This window comes from Equus quagga, chromosome 17 (genome assembly GCF_021613505.1).
Source record: "Equus quagga isolate Etosha38 chromosome 17, UCLA_HA_Equagga_1.0, whole genome shotgun sequence".
NCBI classification, from domain to species: domain Eukaryota; kingdom Metazoa; phylum Chordata; class Mammalia; order Perissodactyla; family Equidae; genus Equus; species Equus quagga.
Window position 1 is genome coordinate 2,482,965 of NC_060283.1, and position 22,296 is coordinate 2,505,260.

Sequence of the window (22,296 nt, forward strand, 5' to 3'; positions counted from 1 at the left end):
GGAGCTACAGGCTGGTGGGAAAGCTGCTGACCAGCAAGGTCACGGGCTCCCTCCTCTCTGCAAGAGTCTCAAGGCCAAAGGACAAGCTAGTGGGAAAGCTCCAACCAGCAAGGCCATATGCTCCCCGTCCCCTCCCCTAAAATCCCAAATAAAAACCCTTCCTTTTAGCTTTTTGGGGAGTTTGGGATTTCAGCGTTAGCTGCCCATTCTCCTCGCTCAGCACTGGGCAATAATAAAATTCCTACTTTCTTCCACTACACCTGGCGTCACAGATTGGCTTGCTGTGCAACGGGTGAGCGAACTCACTTCAGGTTTGATATCAGGAGGAGGTGAGTCAGAGAAGGAGATGTGAGGATGGAAGCAAGGATCAGACTGATGCATTGCTGGCTTTGAATGTGGAGGAAGGGGCTGCAAGCTGAGGAACGCAGCAGCCTCTAGAAGCTGGAAAAGGCTGGGAAACAGATTCTCCTCCAAGAGACTCCAGAGGGAACCAGCCCTGCTGATCCATTTTAGCTCTGACCCCTCGAAAAATAAGACAAAAAAGCTGTGTTTTATATTTGTGGTGATTTGTCACAGCAGCAATGGGAGACGAACACAGTCCACGTATCACAAATTATAATAAACGTGAACAAATTGGATTAAAAATCCCACAGATGTGCTGCTTAAGAGAGACCCTAGCAAGCAGATGTCACAGCGAGGGTGAAATGAAGTGGCAGAACACACACCAGGCAAAAACCGAGAGAAAAAAAGCAGAGGTGGCAACGTTCACATCACATAAGACAGAACTGAAGGAGTCAAGAGAAACAACACAGAAGCCCATCAGCGGGCTGTGGTTACGCACAGTATGCATCAGACACATACACAGACACAGCACTGGGCCTGAGGCCTACCCATACCCCCTACATCTGTGGAACCTACACCATATGGAACCTACACCTCCAGACCCTACACCATATGGAACCTACCCCATACGGACCTTCGCCACACGAACCTGCACCACATGCTCCCTACACCATATATACCTACAGCTGTGTACCTGCACCTACGGAACCATATGGACCTTCACCACACGAACCTATACCACACGCCCCCTACACCATATATACCTACACCTATGAAAGCTCCATGACATGGACCTTCACCTATGGAAACTACACCATATATGTCTACACCTATGGAACCTACACCATATATGCCTACACCATATGGACCTACACTATGGAACCCACACCATATGGATCTATACCTATGGAATTTACACCTATGGGACCTGCACCATCTGGAACCATATGGTTGGCATGTCAATATGGAGTGACGTGGAACCATCTCAAGATTTGCCATCACGTGAAGAAAGTGCTATACGTGACAAAGTGAGCACTATGCTCCCACTGTGTAAAGTGTGTCCACACGTGCATAGCTGCTTTTGGAAAAACATACCAAAACCGCTTCCAAGAGCTGCCTCCGGTGGGGGAATTAGGTGTGTGCAGCTGGGAAGGAATAAACCCACTTCTCCACAAAAGGCCTTCGTATCTTTCGAAACGCACAGATTCCACATCCCTGACGTGAGGATGGCGTTGGCTATATCACGTCCTCGAACTTCCCCCTTTCCCGAGCTCACCTTGTCACGCGCTCACGGTGGCACTTACATTCCCACATCGCAGATGATATCGCGAGTGACCGGAGATTCCAAAAGGGCAGCCAGGACTTGCAGCGAATGCAAGAGGGTGTCCGACTCGTAATAATGATCCCAGCACCCGTAGCCGCTGCAGAGGGAGGGAGCAGACAGGTGAGCCCCAGAGATGTAGCAGGTGCACCCAGGGTGGGGGTGCGGGCAGGGGCCTGTGGGCCAATCAAGTCGGAGTGTGCAGGGCTGCGACTCCAGCCTTGCTATCTTCCGACAGCCTCCGGCATGACTCGGCTGTGTAGCAGAGCCAGGATCACTGCCACAAAAACCCATGCATTTTATGGGAAATTAAGAAACATGAGGCCCCTGCCCATTTCTCTTAGTTTTAAGCTACTGTGAGAAATTCTCTCTCGTGTCAAAATGTGTCTGCTCTTGGAATTTTTTTTTAACCTTTAATGTGGCCCAAATCACACTGCTCTACAAGAAAAGGATGCAAAAGAAGCAAAGCTGACCCCCCAGGAAAACATTCTTCGGGCAAAGAAGGTCATTAATAACCTCTCAAAATGCCGCTCACATAGCTGCCCTGAGCTTCTTGCTATAGATATTTGCAAGGGGCTGAATGGTGTCCCCCAAAAAGGTATGTCCGCGTCCCAACCTCCAGAACTGGTGATTGTGACCTTATTTGGATAAAAGGTCTTAACAGATGTAATTAAATTAAGGGTCTCAAAATGAGATGATCCTGGATTATCTGGGTGGGCCCTAAATCCAATGACAAGTGTCCTTACAAGAGACATAAAGAGGGAAAAAGGCTGTGAGAAGACGGAGGCAGTGACCGGAGCGATGCAGCCATAAGCCAAGGAACTGGGAGCTGGAAGCACAAAGAGGCAGGAAGAACCCTTCCCTAACCCCGTCAGAGGAAGCAGGGCCCTGCTGACACCCAGATTGTGGACTTCTGCCCTCTTAAACTGTGAAAGAATAAGTTCCTACTGTTTCAAACCACCCAGCTTGTGGACTTTGCAACAGCAGCCCCAGAAAACACATGCAACACTCAACGATCTCACAAAGCGTGAAGACCGGTTGAGAGCCACCTCTTAGGATGGGAGTTCCCATAACAAAATGCAGAGCATCTAGAAACCTCTTCTAAATCTTCCACAAGTTTTCCTTCCTACTGCCCAGCAGCCAGGGAGTGGTGTTTCAAACGCTGAGCAAACTTTGCACACACGAACAGAAATCCCCAAAGTGGCACACGCCATTTTTAGTGCCTGGAAAAGCATTCCCCTTGGCCTTTGGCTCTGGTTCTTGATGAAAAGAGGGTCAAGGAGATGCCCCGTGAGGGATGGAGATCCAGGATGTCCTCTCCTCTCCAGCAGACAGACTCCTGTTTCATGGATTTTCGCTCCCTGGTAGCGCCCAGGCCACACGTGACACCAAATAACAAGGCAACACCAGACGTCTTGCTGCCTGATGTCCAGCCATCAACTGACCTCTCACTCCTTTGGCTGCCCGGCAAACAGAAGGGCATTTTATAACGGGGGCGATCAGGAAGTGCCCGCGGCCCATTGTGGGTGGCAGCCCTCCATCGACAAAGCCTACAAAACTGGCTCAAAGAAAACAGCCGGCCTTTCTGGGGCAGGACCTCTACATCCATGAGTCAGCCCTGGGGGGCAGTGGCCCCTCATTCTCCTTCCAGGTGCCCCTTCTGGGGTGGGAGCTGGACTCCTCACCAGCAGGGACAGCAAGAGGGTATACTCGGTAAAGGATATGACTTTCCTCTCTGTCAACGGGTGCAAATAACAAATGTGAGCTGGCTCGGCACAGTCTAAACCGCATGGAGCCCAGCTCAGCTGGGCCCTTAACCCTGCTTGATGTGAATACACCATCCTGGGGAGGGAGGTCGGGGAGGGCGGGGCATGGAGAAGACGACAAAGAAAGGCATGAGGAGCTAATGTGGAAGTGTCTGGACGGGGATGATGCCAGGAGGGCTGGGCTGTTACTGCAGCCCCTCCAGAGGGAAGGGACAGACAGAACAGAAAGATGAAGCAGGCGTTCAGGAGCAGAGGTAACTAAAGCTACCCAATCTTAGGCAACCAGGATCCCAGGGCCCGGGCAGGCAGACAGGGAACTTCTTAGAGAACAAACCAAAGGAGGGGTGTCGATGCTCTCAGATATTACGGGAGACACAGCCCGCGATGACGTCAGGATTCCAAGGAGAGAAATCAGCGTAACAAGGACAACGATCTGGAATGGACGGAAAAGTTGCCTCAAGGACTAATCCAAAAACACCCGAGAGAAGGCAGTGTCTGCTTACACTAACTCCAGAAACAAGAAGGAAGCGAGGCGGGGGCACAGGTAGAGGATGGACTTCAGACTCCACATCGGGGCAGTAGCAGCAAAGACGAAAGGAACAGCAGCACTGAGGGCAGCCGACGGCCGAAGTCAGAACAGAACCACAGCTGCGGGAGACTCACCGTGTGGCAGCCAACTGATTGTTATTGAATAAGAGACAAGAAGAGAATCAAGGAATCAGCTTTCCCGATTATGGCAAAAAGGCAGAGCAGAAGGGATCGCCTACGCTCGCTTAGGGAAAGATGCTGAGACCACTAAATGTAACCTGTTCACGGCCAAGTGTGCAAATGACGACCAGGGAAGCATGGTGGTAAAGGAGAAGCAGCCCAGCTTTGAAATCAGCCGTGGCCTCGTAGAACTCACCTCCTCTGGTTACTCTGCACAGGAACCTAGGATCACCCGGCCTTGCTGGGCCTGCTCTTGGTCGATGGCACTAAGCAGGCCCACTCACAGGTTTCTGATGGCCTCCTAAACGGACCCGCAGAGCCGCAGCTCTGAACACCAGCTCCCAGTGCGGTGGAGGGGAGCTGATGCACACACCTCTACCTGCCCACCCAGGGGTGTCTGTGTGTTCTGTTCTCACCATATCTCCAGTTCTGGTCCAAGCCTGTATCTTGCTCCTTTGTGTTTGGCAATTTCGATACCTACATGTACAGAGAAAGAAAGGGGCAATGTCAGCACCTACAGCTTTGTCAAAGGCTGTGGTAGGTAGGATAAAAAAAAAAAAAAAACAAGGAAAAAACCACTCCACCATCTCCCAGAGCCTGCTTACACCTGCAAGAAACGAGAAATTCACAGGGCCCGCACGGCGGACCCTGAGCACCATGGAGGAAGAGGACGAAGTCACATCCTGACAGTTTATTCACAAGCAGATGCAACCACGTGCAGGGAGGAGGCGGGACCTACAGCGGCACCAGCCCCGGGCACAATGACCTGTGGGTTCAGGCAGCAGCTTCTGGGTGCAGTCCAAGGGGGACAGGCCAGCTGAGCAGAGGATCAGCTCTGGCCACCCAAGACCGCCCCTCGTCACCCCAATTAGATTTGCTCTGACCTCTGATGAAATGAAACCAGGCTGATATCGAAAAAATAAAAAGGATGAAAGTCCAAGGCACATGGCTGATAAGATGTCCTCACTTGAAGCATTTTTTCACATTTCTGCTCTTGGAAAACCCTCTTGCAGGAAGCTGCTCAGTACAAGAGAATTGGGACGGCCACACTCGCAGGGCTGCCCAGGACGGCCCAACGCTAGGGGTTAAGTATGAATAGTGCAAATGAATAGTGCAAACTTTCACTCCTGAAAGTGAGCAATAATTACATGGTGAATCCATGTGGCCACACCCTAGTCTCTAAGCTCACGGGCTCACCCCTTATTCCACTTCCCTCTTTGGGCCAGCTTCCCCAAATGTCTGCCCCCCAGGAAGCTTGTCAGGCACCAGAGACCACTCACTCTAGGACACTTCTTCACAACAGCATCCCCGGAGGCTGGCGACTCTCCCCTTAAATGCCTCCGAGGATGAGCAGCTCAGCTCTAGATTAGCCACTTGGGACACCAGAGATATCTGAAGACAGGTACGCCCCAGCCCTCCCCCTCTCCACTCCTCGGCCAGTCAGGCTTTTCTTACTACGTGCACACACCACGTGTCCTCAGGCACTGTAACCCCCGCCCCCCATTCTAGAGGAGGACCTGGGCACTCACACGGTCGTGGTCATCATTATCTTATCTGTCCCCACGCCCACCGCTGCGGGTTTCTGCAGGGCAAGGTTGCGCGTGCGTCACGAGCAAGAATGGACCTTCGCCCCTCCTCCTGTCCCCCTCCCCCCGCCGCCCCCAAACTCACTCTTTAAAATCCTTTGCAAATTGCCCTCGAAGTCCAGCGCCCACTGGTTCAGCGAGCAAGTGGCCACGGTCACCTTCCGGCCCATCCTGGCCGCAGTCGCCTGTGGAGGAGGCCGGCCGGACAGTGGGTCCTCCCGTCCTGGGGAGACCGGCGGCCCTGGCGCGGGCCCTTCCGGGTCGCCCCGCCCCGTCCGGCCAGGCCTGGCGGGGACTGGACCGCGGAGCCCGGCGTCAGGCCCCGCCCCCGGACCGCCCCGCCCCGCCCCGCCCCGGAGCTGCCCGCCGCGCCTGCGCAGAAAGGAGGCCCTTCGCACCGCGGGTCCCGGGCGAGCGCGCTCCCCGGCCCGCTGACCCGGCGCCCCCTGCACCCTGAGCCGGGCGCGTGGGAGAGTCGCCAGGTCCTGGGGCGCAGATGGACGGGCATGCCGCCCAGTTGTTCCCACCCCTCTATTTTATTGCACACCTCCCCACAAACTGCACCATAATGTGCTTCTGCTTCTCGATTTTTTTCCTGCAATTAGATACATTCTTTTCATTGTTTTTCTGCAGTTTGGCGCTCGATTGGAGGAATAAAGCACACTTTACCCATTCAATAACGACAGCCATTTAAGTTATTAGCAGCGTTGTGTCAACACGCACGCGCTTGCACACACATGCGCTGCTATTTCCATTCCGATAGGTGTCTCCCTCGGAGCCACCTATGGTTTCTCTACGCCGGTAGTTGCCAGTTTCTCCCGGGCTTGCACCTCCCTGCAGCTTGCCTGCGTAGAAGGATGTGCACACGTTCAACCTGACTAAATATTGCCAAATTTCTTCCCCGAAGCGTTGGTACCTGTTCACCACCAGCAGTTCTTCAGGTTTTCTTTTCCCATTGCACTCTCTAGTCCACTTAGGGTAGGAATCAATTTTTTTTTCCTCCAAAGGACTAAGTGGCTCATCATCATTGATGGAATAGTCCATCTTTTTCTCCTGGTTTGCGATGCCACCTCTGCCATCCATACACCGGTTTTCACACTGTCAACTTAAAAAGCAAATTTGCCTGTTATTTTATCTCAAAATGAGTTTATTCGGGATTAGCCAAAAAGAATTGCAATTCGGGACGTGCATGCTATGGCAAACCATAGGCAGATCCTGAAAAGAAAGAAGGGGAGCCGCTTTATGGAGATGAAGACGGAGTATGGAGGGGTGTTCTAACTGGGAAGTCTATTAGAGGACAGTAGCAGTTCAGGGCCGCAAGGGCTGTGCATTGGCTGGGCTGCTGCCGGATGGGGAGAGAAATCTACCTTCAAGTAAAGTAGTTTTACTTCCTGTCCAAGTTGACAGCGCACGTCTCATCCTGGTCGGTGTAATTGATGATGTGCTAGGGCGTGAGGGCTCCCCCTACACGCCCTCCCGACTCCAATTTAGTTAGGGTTTCTTTTATTAATTTCCACACAGTACAGGATCATAACTCAATGAGTGAGAAAATCCATTAGTCTGTACTGACAAAAAAATTAAACTAGGGAAGTTCTTTACAGAAAAACGACAACTAATAAATGTTGAAAGGATGATGAAATCAGAAAATCACCCCTTTGCACCAAGAAGTAAGTGATTCAGGCCAGAGACATTAAATCTAGATGACTGGGTGAAAGGTTATTAGGAAGCAGCCATCTCAAAGGATCCACAGGTTGGCCATCAATCATGAGAGGAAAAAGGGAGAGTTCTGGCAGAAACCACCTGAACCACACAATCAAACTTACCATCGACCATGGGGCACAGAGACACTGCCTTGCTCCTGATGGGATGCGTGAAGGCATGTGTTGACACAAAAAATCAATAACGCAACTATAGATAAGAGAGACATTTCAAGAGCTAATGTTGACAGCTAGCCCAGAAGTGTTCTCTTCCCCCAGGGAAGAAAGCGCTCCAGAGAAGTGTGGTTTAGAGTGCGATTATATATTGTTTCAGAACAAAGAACCTATTGCAAGCATGACAGGAATACAATTTTTTATCCCCAATGTCACAAGGATATGTTTTGCTGAAGTTTAGCACATACCCAGCAGGTCAACTTGACCTTGGTTCTCTGCGAAGAAAAGCTTATCTTCAAAGAAGTGCTGGCACTGGCGTCAGAGAGAGGGAAATATTCATCCTAGATTTAGTGAGTGTGTTCTTTGGGAAAATGTTTGAAGCAGATGTACAAGGCAGGAGTGGCGGGCCATAAATCAGGCTGCTCTGGGAAAAACAAGTTTTAGGACAAATCAGGGTTATACCAGAATGGCTCCCCCATATACCTCAATATGTGCAAACTTACTATTTTCGTCACATATGGGACCGGCCCCGTGGCCAAGTGGTTAAGTGCCCGCGCTCTGCTTCGGTGGCCCAGGGTTTCGCTGGTTCAGATCCTGGGTGCAGACGTGGCATTGCTCATCAGGCCACACTGAGGCAGCATCCCACATGCCACAAGTAGAAGGACCCACAACTAAAAATATACAACTATGTACCGGGGGGCTTTGGGGAGAAAAAGCAGGGGAAAAAAAAAAAACCAACAAGGGCCATCACGTGACATCACCTATATAGTATATTATCCTGCCTAAAAATGCAGAATCTAAATGCAAAGAGGAGGAAAACGGCCGAATCCAAATCGAGATAGGCTGAAAAAGCTAGCCTTGACTCTGCAAAAGCCTCATGGCATGAAAGAATAAAAAGATACAATAAAACAAAATATAAAGGCTGGGGCAGGCACTAGACTGAGGAAGACTAAAGGAGTTGGGACCACTCGAATGCACCCTGCAGGTTCCGGATTAGATCCTGGGTTTTTAAAAAGAGCTGTAAAGCACATTATTGGGATAATCAGGGTAAGCTGAATACCGACAACATATTAGATAACAGCATTGATGTTAAATTTCCAGAGTGTGGTCATTTTATTTTGGTAACGTAGGAGAATGTCCTCGTTTTCAGGAGATGGATACTAAGTATTTAGGAGGAAGGTATCATCTGCCAGATAATTAACAGTTGAGAAAAAAAGGAGGGGGATACACACACACACACACACACACACACAAATTAAATGTGGCAAACTGTTGAGAGCTGCTGAATCCCAGGATATGGGTGCTCACTTTACTATATCTTCAACTGCTTTTTTGAATACTTATATTTATTTTACTTATACTTATTTTATTTTTAATACTTAATAATACTTATACTTATTTTTCAAAATAAAAACCTGCAGGAAAAAAATGCAAACGTTTCTGTGAGGGGCACAGAGACCAGATCCAGGCTTCGACCAGATCCCTCCGCCAGGAAGGCTTGACGCCCAGGATTTTGGGAGTAGGGTCAGCAGACCCCTTTGGCTGCCCACCCCTCCAGAGGCTTCCTGGGCTGTACAGCTGCCCTGCCCAAGGTCATGCCCTCAGAAGGGTGGCCCGTGTCCAGTGACCGATGGAGGCAGGGGCATATGGTTTAGCCGTCCCTGCCAGGGGGACAACTCTGAGGGGCTCCCTTATCACGGGAGCTTCCCCATGTGGTTGACCCAAGCCAACGGGTTTGCACTGACACTCATCTTCTCCCTCTGCCCACTCTGCTGCTTCCTCCCTATCCATCTCTGCACAGCCGTGATCCCTACTCTAAACGCCAGCTTCAGGTAACTTCCTGGGGAACCAGACCTCTGATGGCAGGGAGCCCTCCCAGACACCCCAAAATAACACTGCTACCCACACACCCAATCTCTTACTTGCTTTAATCTTCTCCAACCCACTTTTCACCATCAGACACCCTAGATACCTACTTGATTGTTTACTGACTACTGCCGCCCCTACCCCAACGTGCACCCTAAGAGCGGCGATCTTGTCTGTTTTGCGCGTGGCTGCGGACCCAGCACCTGGACACTAGATGCATAGTGTTTACCGCGCGCCTTTGAAGCTTCTTTGGCAGAAGAGGAAACAGAGCACGGGGAGCTAAGGAGCTTACCCACGACCACCGGCGGAGGACTGGCGGGGCATTGCTGGGTCCCAGTGGGGCTCACGTGGACGCCCCGGACCAGACCCCGCCCCCACCGGGCCAGATCCGGGGGTCGGGCCCTGGGCCGTCAATCTCCACGCCGCCGCCGCCGAGTGGCGCGCACTGAGGCTCTAAGTCAGCTCAGGGGGTGGGGCGAGGCGCCGCGGCCAATCGCGGGGCGCAGGGCCTCCAGCCGCGCAGGATCCGCCTCTGATTGGTCGTCTACAGCAACACCTCAGCCTGGGGGCGGGGCTGCGGGGTGGCAAGAGGCCTGGACCGCGGGGATCGAGGCGAGTGCGGAGCGTGGTGCCCAGGTGAGCGGGCGCGGGGCGCAGGTCCAGGGGCGCGTAGGTGAGCTGGCTTGGGGTGCAGGTGGGGGCCCTCAGGTGAGCGGGCGGGGGGACGCGCAGGTTGGGGGGAGTGCGCACGTCCGGCGGGGGCGAGTTCGGGTGTGGGGCGATGTGCGCCCAAGTTGGGTGGGTTGTGCGCTCAGGCAAGCGGGCCCTATGCGCAGGCGAAGAGCAGATGCGCGCTCAGCGTCTCAGGGGGCGCGTATGCGCAGGTGAGATTGGGGAGGAGGCACGTGTGTTCCGATGAGGAGAGGCCAGAGGTGTAGGGGTGCCCGTTGGCCCACCCGAGACGACCCTACGGGGACGCTCTATCCCCAGAGTGGTCAGGGCGAGGCGGAGCCAGGTGCATGCTTCCTGGACTGGGGCGTCCCGCGCAGGAGGATGCATTTTTCCGTTTAAGGAAATAACGGAGTTGCGGTCCTTTGCTCCCTTGCTGGCTGAGAAGCGAGGAGCAGGTAGGAGATGCTGAACTGCTTTCCTAGGAATGGATTAATGAGGGTAGGGGATTGATGTGCCGGGAGCGCCCACAAAAGGTCAAGAGTCCTGTTTCCTTTTCCAACCATCCCTCCTTTCCTGTTCTTAAAATAATGATATATTGCCTCTTTCCTGGACATCCTAGGATTTTATTAGAAAGGTTGCTAAGGGTAGGAGTTGCTGGTTAAGGTTTCTGACAAAAGGTGAAGGAGAGAGGAAAGCTGGAAACGAGGAAGCGTTTTTATGGAGAGGAGTGTGTGAGACCTTCTGTCGTTCACTGCTGGGCGGTCCCGTGTGTCAGGCACCATGCTTAGCACTACATATTTGGCATCACCTCCGTTTTACAGACGAGGAGACTGAGGGTCCCGAGAGGTGAAGTTACCTGTAGAGAGTCGTGTACTTAGAGAGGGCCAGAGCCAGGGTTCAAACCCACTGGCACCAGTGACATTACTTTGGTTGTGAGGGAACAGCTCCATCTGCAATGCCTGCATTTAGGGGGCTGGCAGCAGGGGCAGAACACTATCCTGGCCATTCTCACCCTCCCAAACCCCCACGCTAACGGTCAGGGTTGACCAGAGAGCAAGAATTCCACACTGACAGCCTGGTTTCTTTTGCTTAAAAGTTTGTGCTTCTCAACCATGACTCTGTCCAGAGCTGAGGAAGGGGCTGAGTGGCCTGCCCTCGAAGCGCCTGGCACCCAGCGCCCCGGTCTTAGGATGGAGTGGTCTCCTCGTGCCCGCCTGAGCTCCTCCTGCAGTTACTTGGGTAAAGAAACAGGTGCCGGGCCCCACTGTGCACCATGTCGGGTGCCCAGATTTAAGATGCAATATCTAGGGCCTGCACGGTGAAGTGAGAAAGATACTTTTGTACACTTTTGGTGGGAGCAGAGAATGACCCACTCTTTCTGAGTGCAATTTGGCGAATCTGTTTTTAATAGAATTTTGCATAGTCCTGTTTATTCTCTCAAGAAGTATATAGATGGCTCGGGGGAGGGAGCTGAGAAGCTTAGGGGTCAAAGAGGTCAGGTGTTGGCTTGTGTAGCCCCACAGGCCGGGATGGCCCCCAGGAAGGCGGCAGGCAGGGGCAGGCCTGGCGAGGATGGAGTCGTTTCACCTGCGGGACAATTTTCCATGGAAAAACTAGGATGGTTTGCAAGGCAAAAACTCAGAAACAACCAAGCACGGTTAATTCTTAGAATACTTCTAAACCGAATCCTCTTACGTAACTACTGCTAAAAAAAGGGGACAGATTTCGATACAGTCATTCCTCCATATCTGCGGCTTCAGCATCCTCAGATCCAACTAGATGCTGCAGGTGGCTGAGTCCGTGGATACAGAGGACCAGCTAAGGAAGAGACTTGGGCACCCAGGGATTTTGGTATCGGAGGCAGGTCCTGGAACCCATCCCCCATGGACCCTGAGAGAGACGACTGTGGTAGGAAGCCGTGTACCAAGATAGGAAAGAGGGAAGAAGCGAAATTGCAGAAGAATTTGGATACAAACCGATTTTTGGAATAAAGGAGAAGGAAGGAGAGTGGGTGTGTGTTGTGTAAGTCATGAAGCAATCTGGACTGATGCACACCGGAGTTGAATGACTCCTGGGAATGGATTGGAAGGACTTGCAGGTTTGGCTTTTAAACTTGTACTACGATGAGTGCCTTATAATTCCCAGGAGGCAGAAACCCTCTCCTGGCAGCCAGGGCTGCAGTTCACCCTTTAGCATCAGAGGTCAGAGTCTCTGGACATTTCCTTCCAACTAAGGCACATGCCTATTTCTGGAGGCCTCAGAAACAGCTCCGCCGTTCAACGTTCAACGTGAGCGTTCAACGTTCAATGTGAGCGGAGGCCAGAGCTCTCGAGCTGCAGGAGCTGGGTGGGGCCACACGCCCCGGGAGTAGCCTCTGCACTTGGCAAGTGAGCCTTGTGAATTGCATGTGCCAGTTGAGGGGGGAGCACACAGCCTGCAGAGGGCCAAGGGGGATGGAGAAAATCTGCCAAAAGTCAGCGTCACCATAACAGATGACCTCCTTGACTCCAGTTAGAGTCACGAACGTTCCAGAATTGTGGATCTTGTGACTCCAAGAGCTGTTAAAAAAAACTCTTTTCCTTGTTGTTAAATTATCCCTCGAGTACTCGTCTACTAGAAAAATTAGGAAAAAAGAGGAAAAACACCCGCTATATTTCCAATACCGTTTAGGCTTTTGGTGTACAGCTGTTTACATAGTCTTTAATGATAAGACTATCTTGCGACCTGTCCTTGTGCCGTAAATACACCGGGGAATGTTTTTCTGTGCTCAGCTCCTTTTTTTCAACAGTTGCAGAGTATTCCACTGTGTGGGGGTGTCATCATTCATGTGATCTTTTTCCTGAGAGCCACTTGGTTGCGGTATTTTGCAACTGCGTACAGCAGACTCTCATGGAAGTTCTGCCTCTGCGTGTCTACATAGCCATCTGTCTGTGTCCCAGGACAGATTCCTACACGTAGATGCTGGGTCAACATGCAGGTCTTCCTAGCCTCCAGAACCATCCTCACGCCAGGAGAGCGGCTGCTCTCCCCCCCGCCCCCGCCCCCACTGATCTGGATTTTATCGTTCTTTTTCACGCAAAGCCCAGCTAGGGGTCTGTCTGAATGTTTCCGTCTCCACCAGTCCCTACACCAACGAATTTCCAGAACAGACCCGGCTGCTGTTCCGATGAAGTTCTCACTCAGTGTTTCTACGTGTGCGTTAGAATGGTACCTGGCACATCCCTCGGGGAGGTTAGCTGTCATCGTCATCGTTATTCTTCTGAACTTTACTCCAGAGCCTCCCAGGTGTGTCGCAGCGGGTGGAGTTCCTGCAGACCTGGCTCTGTCCCCATAGGCCTGTACCAGCAGAGAATGGCTTGATCCACCTCCCTTGCCTTTTCAACCTCCTCGTCTATAAAATGGGCATGATAGTATTCTCCAGGGTCGGTGTGGGAATCCAGGAAGATAATGGGTGCTTGGAAGCTGGCAGATGCTCAGTCAAGAATCTGTCTGTGACACGTTGCATCATCCAGGGATAGCCTCAACAATCTCTCATGTTCTTCTAATATCTTGCCTCTCTCCCCGCCTCAAGAAGTGGAGTGTGATTCCCCTCCCTTTGATGGGCGGTGGGCTTGTGACTCAGTGGAACCAGTAGAATGTGCTGGGAGTGATGTCATGAGCCTTCCCAGGCCAGGTCCGAAAAGGCTGTACCACCTCTGCCTTGTCTGCTGGAACTCTGGCTGGTTCCCGAGGCTGCCACGCTGGCCCACACTGCTCCAGCACAGCCCCAAGCCGTAGCTACCTTGCCAAGCTCTCCCCAAATTCCCCACGCACAGAAACAATGAGAGCTGGTAAAAAAAAAAAAAAAAAAAAAAAACTGTTGTTGTCTTCAGCCGCTCAGTTGCGGGGTGATGAGTTACGCAGTGGACAACCAGAACACTCTGTGGTGGCCGCCGTGGGTTCATCTCCTTAGCACTCTGCCGGTCTGAACCTCTCCCTGCTGCCCTGCGGGAGCCTGACGGAGCCCTCCTGAGGCCTGGATGGTACTGACAGTGGTCTTGGCCATCCCTGACTCTCTTAGGTGAACTCTGATGGGGGTCGGGTGGGGCTCTGAGCCCTTGGCCCCATGACTTCATTTACTGGACAAGGTGGCTGACATGGTCACTTTGCAGATGAAGAGACTAAAGCCTTACAGTTGTAAATAGCTGTTTAAGGTCACATAGTTTGGATCCCAAATGGGGACATGTTGGCCACATATTCTGCTGAGAACTCACAGCCTTGATGGGGACCGTTGGGCCTCCTGGGCATTCATCGTATCAGCCCCCAACCTCCCTGCCGCCGTCCTGGGTCTCAGGTGCATCCCCAAATTACTAAACCCTCAAGATGCCAAAAAGCTGCCGAGGGGCTGGAGTCACCTGTTGTATTGGTCCCCGCCTATGGACAGTGGATGTCTCAGCTCGAGGCATTTGCCCCAGCCCTCTGGTCTTACTGTAGGGAGCTCCCACAGACATGTCCCCCACTGGGGCCGGTGGTGTGGCTGGGCCCGCCCTTGTGGTTCTTAGGATCACAGGATGCACTTCAGTAAAAACCATCAGGGAACTTTGAGGAACAAGATTTATTACTCACAGGTCCTTGAGGGTACACGGCAGGCCTGGGGCCACACAGCGAGGTCACGGGTAGAGAGAGAAGGAAGGAGTATGAACCTGGGGCTCTGCCTTTATTAGGGTGTGAGGGTGGGGTGTCTAGGGTTTCACGGTTCAGTCTTTATTGGTAAATTTTATTGGTAAAATTTTATTTTATCAGTCTTTATTGGTAAAACAGGAATTAGGACAGAGGAAGGAAGAAGCAGGGCCACTCAGAGGTCACTCAGAGGTCAGTTAACCACAACAGGGCTTTCGGAATGAGACCGCTTTGTGGGCGGGGCCTTCTAATTCCTTCTCTGGTTGTTTGGCTGGTAGCTGTGTCACATGGCTACCAGTATGTTTATTCAAATGGATGTCTTTTGAAATGAATGCTTAACATTAGACCCTTACACTACCTCATCCCCACACCCTCAGGAGCAACGCCCCTTTAGCTTTGGCTGTGAAACTCAAAATACAGCCCAGGGAGCTGACCAGGTGCCAAAAAGCCCCACCCATCTCCCTGGCTCTTCTTCCCCAGGTGTGGAACAGTAAACCTCCTTGATCCCGCTTTCACAGCAGCTGCCAAACCTCACGTGCGTGGGTTTTCATGGCCCAAGACAGTCAAGAAGGTCCCTCAGTCCAGCGAGTCTGCAGACATCCAGGCTCTGAGCCCTGGGGACTCTCAATGCTGCTCTGGGTTCCTAGGACCTCACTGGCTCTTAGAATGTGACCATGGGAACGTACAAACCCTAGGCGGAGCCTGATTCAGACAGATGGCACAAAGAAGCTTCTAGAACTGTTTCAGGTGCATATGCAGCTACCTGTTGTAAATGTACAAAGAAAATACCTTTTGGTTCATCGCTGCTTATCAGGGATGCGTCTGTGGCGTGTTAAGGCTGGTATCCAAGGTCCATCGACTGTTATGAAGTGTTTCCTATTTGCCGGGCATCGTATGTGCCAGGCAAAAATCCTGGGAGATGCAGTGGCCTTACGCACCCCCCACAAGGCCACTTTCCCTTTTGAGGCCCTGAGCATCGAGCTCGTACCTCTCACTCGGTTCCAGCAGCGGACCTGGAATAAATGCCATTTGGGTCCTTAGCTCCCTTTGATCCTGAAATAGCAGCTCCCTGAGTGTCTTCATCATCTTCGTGTCCCTGCAGAACTTGGTTCAGAGGGTTGAGAAGGATCAGGCCGACCTGTTGATCAGAAGAGTCTGGAGATCTTAGAGGGGCCAGTTCAAGAAGGAAAACTTCTGCTCTGCTGTGAAACCGCTTGACAAGAGGTTGGAGGTAAGCGTGTCTTGGCGCTGTTGTTCATGAGCGCCGGCAGCGACCTTTCAGCTTTGAAAAAGTAAAGACAGCTAGTGCATCAGCTCTTGGCATCGGGTCCTGTCTGTGAGTCTTAGGGAAAAAAGAAAATACACCCAGAACACCTCCTTCTCCTCTTTTGCGGGCCGTCTGTTGCCAAGGATATTATCTACACGTTTACTACAAAATTCATTGCTTCCGACAGCCAGCGAGGTGACTCCTGCGCAAATGAACTCTGTGATAAGCTCAAAATATTTGTATGGGCTTGTTTTAATCCCTAGAAAGTATGCTTTTTCTTTTTGGCAGCGTTCTTTGGTTTTCCACGCTTAGTTCTCAGCCTGTGCATCTCTGGCCCTTTTGTAATTTTCCAGCCCGTTAGATGAGAGTAGCTGCCACGCACCAGGCTCTCGATTCTGCGTTTTAGGGCCGTAGAGATGGATGGTCCCAGCCCATAAAGAGCTCTTCATCCTGCCTGGTACATCGTAGGCGTTCCCTAAACCGACCCGTGTAAATTAAATTAAATGATGCAGCTACAGTTCCCACACGGCAAGTCAAAATGTCTTTCATCATTGAAACTTTTTAAATGAATGCACATTTGTATTAAAGTAGCTCATATTCATATTTTTTTTAAAAATCAGTGTTAAAATAAACTATGCCCAACCTCATTCTATAGTCTCACTTCCCAGAAGCAAGTACTTTTCATTCTTTTACCTACTTTTGTGTCATTGTTTTTACCAGCTTATTTCTAAATGATTTGCTTTTCTTCCGACTTTATACATTTTCCCTTCGACTTTATACATTTCCTTATACGCATCCAGTAGTCAGTCAATAACCAGAGTTTACGTGGTTCTGGCAAAGTTACTATTATTTACTGTTACGCTGAGTAACGTATTATAATTATATATTTTTTTTCCCTTGTGTGACTTTTTATTTTTCTTGGAATTAATGCTCGCCTCACTTACTCCATTTGCTAAGGTTTCTACGCATCTATCAATAATTGTTTTTCTGCGTGTTCTAACAGAGCTGTCATACATGTCGATAATTTTTCTACACACTCTAACACAACAAAATTTATCATTTCCGTTCCTGCCTCCGCTCACAGCCAATCATCCTGTACCAATGTGGATGGTACAATGGGGACTATCTCGTCCATTGCACAGCTGTCACCTTGGGACTTCCTCTTTTCCTCTCGCTGGACATCCCTTTAGCAGCTCTCTTGGATCTTGCGTCTTCTCCTCTGAATCGTAGTTAACCTGGAAATAGAATTCCAGGTTGAAAAAAAGTCTCCCTCAGAATTCTTAAAGTTTTCCCATTCTCGATGTCTGGAATCTAACTTGCTGCCAGTGTGATGCTTAATCCTGGATTTTCCCTGAAAGCTTTTAAGATCATCTTTTTTTTTATCCCTCATATTTTGAGACTTCACAATTGTGAACTTGTTCGGAAAGTCGGGTTTCACTTCCCCCATATTATAACCATTTAGAGCAGCTGCTACTTAGCTGCATATAATTCCTCTTCTTCTTTTTTTGTAAAGTGATTGTTTCTTCAACGGCCTACATGTACTAGACACTCTTCCAGGCCCTGATAGAAAAATGATGACTAGAACACACAATTACTGCCCTTTGGGAGCTTACATTCTAATGGGGAGAGACAGACAATAAACATGTGCTCAAGGAAATAAGCAGAAGAATTCCACAGGGTGAGAAGAGTTATTAAGAAAATAAAGTCATAGGTAGAGTGGCTGGGCAGGGAACCTGGGGTGCAGACAGTGTAGCTTGGCTGGTCGACTTGCACCCTGGTACAAGATGAATGACTATCGGGGGGGCGTGGAGAATGGAAATGATACACTTTGTGGTGTTAGAGTGTGTAGGAAAATTATTGACATGTATGACAGCTCTGTTAGCACATGCAGAAAAAAAAAATGGCGATAGGTGCATAGAAACCTTAGCAAATGGAAAAAGTGAGGCAAGCACAAACTCCAGGAAAAATAAAAAGTCATACTGAGGAGGGGACATTTTACACGAGACCTGAACGAGGAGACCTGCAAAGCGTGTTCTAAGCAGAGAAGTCGCAGGTATTATGAACAGGATGAACCATTTTCGAGGATCAGTAAAGACCCTTGTGTGCCTGGAGCAGAGGGTGTGAGGGGAGAGTGGAGAGGAAGGGGGCCAGGAAGGCAGGAGCAGATGGTGTGGGCTCCGAGCCACGGAGGGCATGTGGTGAGAGGGGCATTCTACTGCCATTTAGGGGATGAATTGAGATGAGCAAGCCAGGTGGGAGGTTGTTGCACGTTCCCAGGGAGAGATCCTAAGGTGCAGCGATGTCTTCCTGCCTGGCATCCACTGTCCAGGACAAGGCACAGGGAAGGGAGTGAACGAGGCCAGCCCAGCAGGGCCCAAGAGGAGTGGGGGATGTGGTGGGGAGAGGCAGTGTCTTATTTTTCACAGAACAGTCTGAACAGAGTGTCTCTCCTTCCCTCAGGGCCCGATGGCTGCAAAATCTCAGCCCAATGTTCCCAGAACCAAGAGTCCGGATGGGGTCGCCAAGGATGGGGCTGCTCCTCATGGGCAGTGGGGCCGTGCCTGGTAAGGACCTCACCCGTCTTCCCAGCCAGAAAAGAGAGTAGAGTTTTAGCGAGAGGTTGCCAGCCTTTGGGATTTTATGAAGCTATTAGAAGAAGTTTCTTTTATCGTAAAGATTCTGAAAGGTAAACAGTTTTCATTTTATAAAGTAAGGAATTAAAAAAAGAAGAAACTAAAAAGTCAAGGATAGCCGGTGCGCTAGCCGTATAGTACATGGGCGTCACGGTTCTCCTGGAGCCATAGAGTGATGGGGACGTGGTGTGGGTGAACAACCCCCATGGCCCGGAATGGAGAAGCCCCTGGCCTTGTTGGTCACAGATGGCCTTCCTGCATCCGTCTCCTGGGCCCTGGGCTTTCTGTGGGTGCCCACAGGTCCATCCACCTCCTGATTGATGGCCGTAAGGCGAGCCTGCTGAGTGGCTTCTCCAGGCAACGGGAAGGGCTTTGCCCTGAGACTGACACCCTTCTCTCACGAGGTGCTGTCTGGTTGGAACAACTGTGTGCACACAAGCAAAGCATCCTCTTTGCGAGGGCAGAGGGCCTGGCAGGCCGTGGGGTGACCACCTGCCGTCTCCCGCAGGGAGGTGGACTGGTTCTCCCTGGCGAGCATCCTCTTCCTGCTGCTCTTTGCACCTTTCATCGTGTACTACTTCATCATGGCGTGTGACCAGTACAGCTGCTCCCTGACCGCGCCCGTGGTGGACATCGCCACCGGGCGTGCTCGTGTCTCAGACATCTGGGCCAAGACGCCATCTGTGACGAAGAAAGCAGCCCGGCTCTACACCCTGTGGGTCACGTTCCAGGTCAGCCCTCCCAGCCATGGTGGTCAGGGTGCAGTGTGTATGGAGCGTCCCCTCCTGCTGGGATAGTCCTGGCCGTTTGTCACGGAAATAGAATCCTGGCTCAGATGGGCCTTATTTCCAGGACCCAACAGGGCACGACCCAGAGCCTGATGCACTTAGCTTCACCTTCAGATAGGGGGCACCTGACAGCGTCCTGGGATCCGAGACGCCTTCAGTGTGAGCCTCCCCACGTCAGGAGTGTGCCCCGCCCTCCAGGGACAGGCCGAGTAGTAGGGAGCAAGACCCCTTGGGAGGGCGTAAGGGCGTGGCTGGCCCAGGGAAGCCCTGTTCACAGCAGGAATCTTACCTTATGGGAGCTCCATTGAAAGAGCATCTCGCCCCCAGAGGGACCCTCGGTTACGAGAGACACCACTCAGCAAAGCCAAGGCCTGTGTTCCTGACAGGTGGTCACACAGTCTTGGTCAAGGATGTCCTCAGCTCTTTTGTGACCCCACTGGCCTCCCAGGCCAGAAGGAGTTCACCAGGCAGGGGCCGTTTGCACGGCGAACCTAGTACACAGTGGCATTATTTATTATCGGAACCCAGGACGTTTCCAGGGAAACAGGAGTTTCTCGTCGTGGAGGAAGGCTCCAACCATTTTTAGCTTTTTCTCCCCAGGGTCCCAGCTTTTGGGCTTCAGACTCCCTCTCACTTCAGATCTCTTGGTCCCTTTGGGTAAAAAGTAGAAGATAAGAGTAGCATGAGCCACAATAGCCCAAAACTGGGAACAACCCAAATGTCCATCGACAGACAAATGGATACACAAAATGTTGTCCATCCATGCAGTGGAATATTATTTGGCCGTAAAAAGGAATGCAGTGCTGGCGTAAGCTACAACGTGGATGAACCTTGAGAACAATCTGCTAAGTGAAAGAAATCTGTAATAAAAGGACAAATCCCATAGGATTCCGTTTATATGTGAAGTCCAGAACAGGGAAATCCGTGGAGACGGAAAGTGGATTAGTGGTTCTCAGGGGCTGGGGGAAGGGGTATGGGGAATTAGTGTTTAGTGGGGACAGAGTTTCCCAAAGAGTTCATGGAAGATGGAAAGTTCTGGAGACAGATGGTGGTGATGGTTGCACGACACTGTGAATGTACGTGATGCCACTCAACCGTACACTTCCTTCTGGAATTGGATATCTGACCATAATCAGGATTTCTTGCCGACATACGGTGCCTCCCTATCTGTCATCTCAGTTAATAAAAGCCGGGCTGTGTCAACACAGGCAGGCCCTTCGGGACGCAGGGGATTTAGCTCAAAATCTCTGTGTTTCAGGTGCTTTTGTACGTGGTGCTTCCTGACTTCTGCCATAAGTTTCTGCCGGGCTACGTAGGCGGCGTGCAAGAGGGTGCCGTGACCCCTGCAGGTGACCTGGAGCTCAGCCGCCGCCTCCCTCCCCCGGGCTGCTTCCGTCCCAAAGACTGCTCGCTGACAAAATTAAAAGTTTGCTGGGAAATTCCTACAACACCTGGCCTCGAGACAATCCAGGGCAACCCAGGGCTGTCCCGGATGTGGGGCTGAAGAGCAGGCTCTTCAGTAAAGACGGGGCTGAACGGCCTCCCGCCCCACGCTGGTTGCCATAAATGGGCTCCTGGAGCATCTCTCTTCCAAGAACACATCGCATCCATCAGTGGTGTCCGGGGGCGGGGAGCGGGGGCAGCTTTTGCTTAGGGGACCTCAGAGCTACCCGGTCCCATTCTTTCCCCATGGTTACCGAGACCCCATGAGGAGCTCTCCCACTCTGTCCCTGCCCACTCAGAGCTCCCGGTCCAGTGGGGAGACTGCAGTGCTCCCCGGTGAGCCATGGGGGCATCCTCTCGCTTCTGCTGGAGCTCGGCCCCAAGTCTAACAAACGGCAGGCCGGTCACTCAGCCTCTGGTCCGTTGAGGAGAACCAGGACGAAAGCAAGAGTCTGCGCCCTGTCCCTCTTCTAAGGGCTCTGCCAGCAGGAGCCGTTAGTCCCTGGAATAACAGCAGGAGGTGTGCGCCTAGCCTGGGGCTGGAGCCTGGGTGCCCCGGACGAGGACCTGAGCAGCGAGGCCCCGAAAGCGTGGAGGGCCCGAGCCAGGTGCTGCTGCGTGGCGCGGGTCGGGAAAACGCCTTGACTTTTAAATCTGCCTTCCTTCACAGGAGTTGTCAACAAGTACCAGGTCAACGGCCTGCAGGCGTGGGTCATCACGCATCTTCTCTGGTTTGCGAACTCACACCTCTTCTTCTGGTTCTCTCCCACCATCATCTTCGACAACTGGATCCCGCTGCTGTGGTGCGCCAATATCCTCGGCTACGCCGTTTCCACCTTCGCCATGGTCAAGGGTTACTTCTTTCCCACCAATGCTGAAGACTGGTACGTGCTTCCGCCACTGGAGTGGAAAGAGGGTGCCTTCCCTCCTCGCCTTTTTCTGTTCCCTTGGGAGGGGAGGTTGTAAAGCCCTGAGGACTGAGAATCCTTGAAAGAAGAGCTTATTGGAACTTGTCTGACTCTGGGGAACATCCTGCCTTAGGAAGAATACAGTTGAAGATGGCCAAGTTCCATCCTTGGTGGCCGAGTTGTCCCCTGTAGGGCTGGCCTGGGAGCAGGGAGGTGGGAAAGGCAACTTCTGGCCAGGGGCAAAGGCAGCCCATTGCGTCTTTTTCTGGAACATCAGCGTGGCCTGAAACAATCTTAGTGAAGAGTCTTGTTGTCTCAGTGGCTTTAATGTAACAGCTTCCCAGGGAGAGCCCTACTGGTTGGTGCCCATTCTCATGGAAGCCTTGAGTTGGACAGTTGTGAGCCATCCATCCATCCATCTCTTCATGTATTCATTTATTCAGCTCTTCATCCATCCATCCATCCA

At 51.7% G+C, this 22,296-nt stretch overlaps 2 protein-coding genes across 6 annotated transcripts in view; one reads left to right on the forward strand and one right to left on the reverse strand.

Annotated features, from left to right (window-relative positions):
- The window catches only part of NADSYN1 (NAD synthetase 1), a 41,252-nt gene extending 31,398 nt beyond the window's left edge, over positions 1 to 9,854 (reverse strand). Inside the window, exons 1-5 of one of the 4 annotated variants that reach the window (XM_046643719.1) lie at positions 9,753 to 9,854; positions 6,640 to 6,828; positions 5,809 to 5,908; positions 4,554 to 4,614; positions 1,647 to 1,763 (exon numbers count right to left, since the gene is read on the reverse strand). In XM_046643719.1, the coding sequence (XP_046499675.1) occupies positions 1,647 to 1,763; positions 4,554 to 4,614; positions 5,809 to 5,893 (263 nt within the window). In that variant the 5' untranslated portion in view covers positions 5,894 to 5,908; positions 6,640 to 6,828; positions 9,753 to 9,854. Of the gene's footprint in view, positions 1 to 1,618; positions 1,764 to 3,763; positions 3,864 to 3,932; positions 4,107 to 4,553; positions 4,615 to 5,808; positions 5,979 to 6,639; positions 6,829 to 9,752 lie in introns of those variants that run through there. The other 3 variants (XM_046643718.1, XM_046643720.1, XM_046643722.1) reach the window with 3 other exon arrangements.
- A 175-nt stretch (positions 9,855 to 10,029) lies between these two features.
- The window catches only part of DHCR7 (7-dehydrocholesterol reductase), an 18,849-nt gene continuing 6,582 nt past the window's right edge, over positions 10,030 to 22,296 (forward strand). Inside the window, exons 1-6 of one of the 2 annotated variants that reach the window (XM_046644200.1) lie at positions 10,030 to 10,096; positions 15,894 to 16,022; positions 18,519 to 18,622; positions 19,200 to 19,422; positions 20,738 to 20,828; positions 21,593 to 21,806. In XM_046644200.1, coding sequence (XP_046500156.1) covers positions 18,525 to 18,622; positions 19,200 to 19,422; positions 20,738 to 20,828; positions 21,593 to 21,806 — 626 coding nt within the window. In that variant the 5' untranslated portion in view covers positions 10,030 to 10,096; positions 15,894 to 16,022; positions 18,519 to 18,524. Of the gene's footprint in view, positions 10,134 to 15,893; positions 16,023 to 18,518; positions 18,623 to 19,199; positions 19,423 to 20,737; positions 20,829 to 21,592; positions 21,807 to 22,296 lie in introns of both variants that reach the window. The other variant, XM_046644201.1, reaches the window with a different exon arrangement.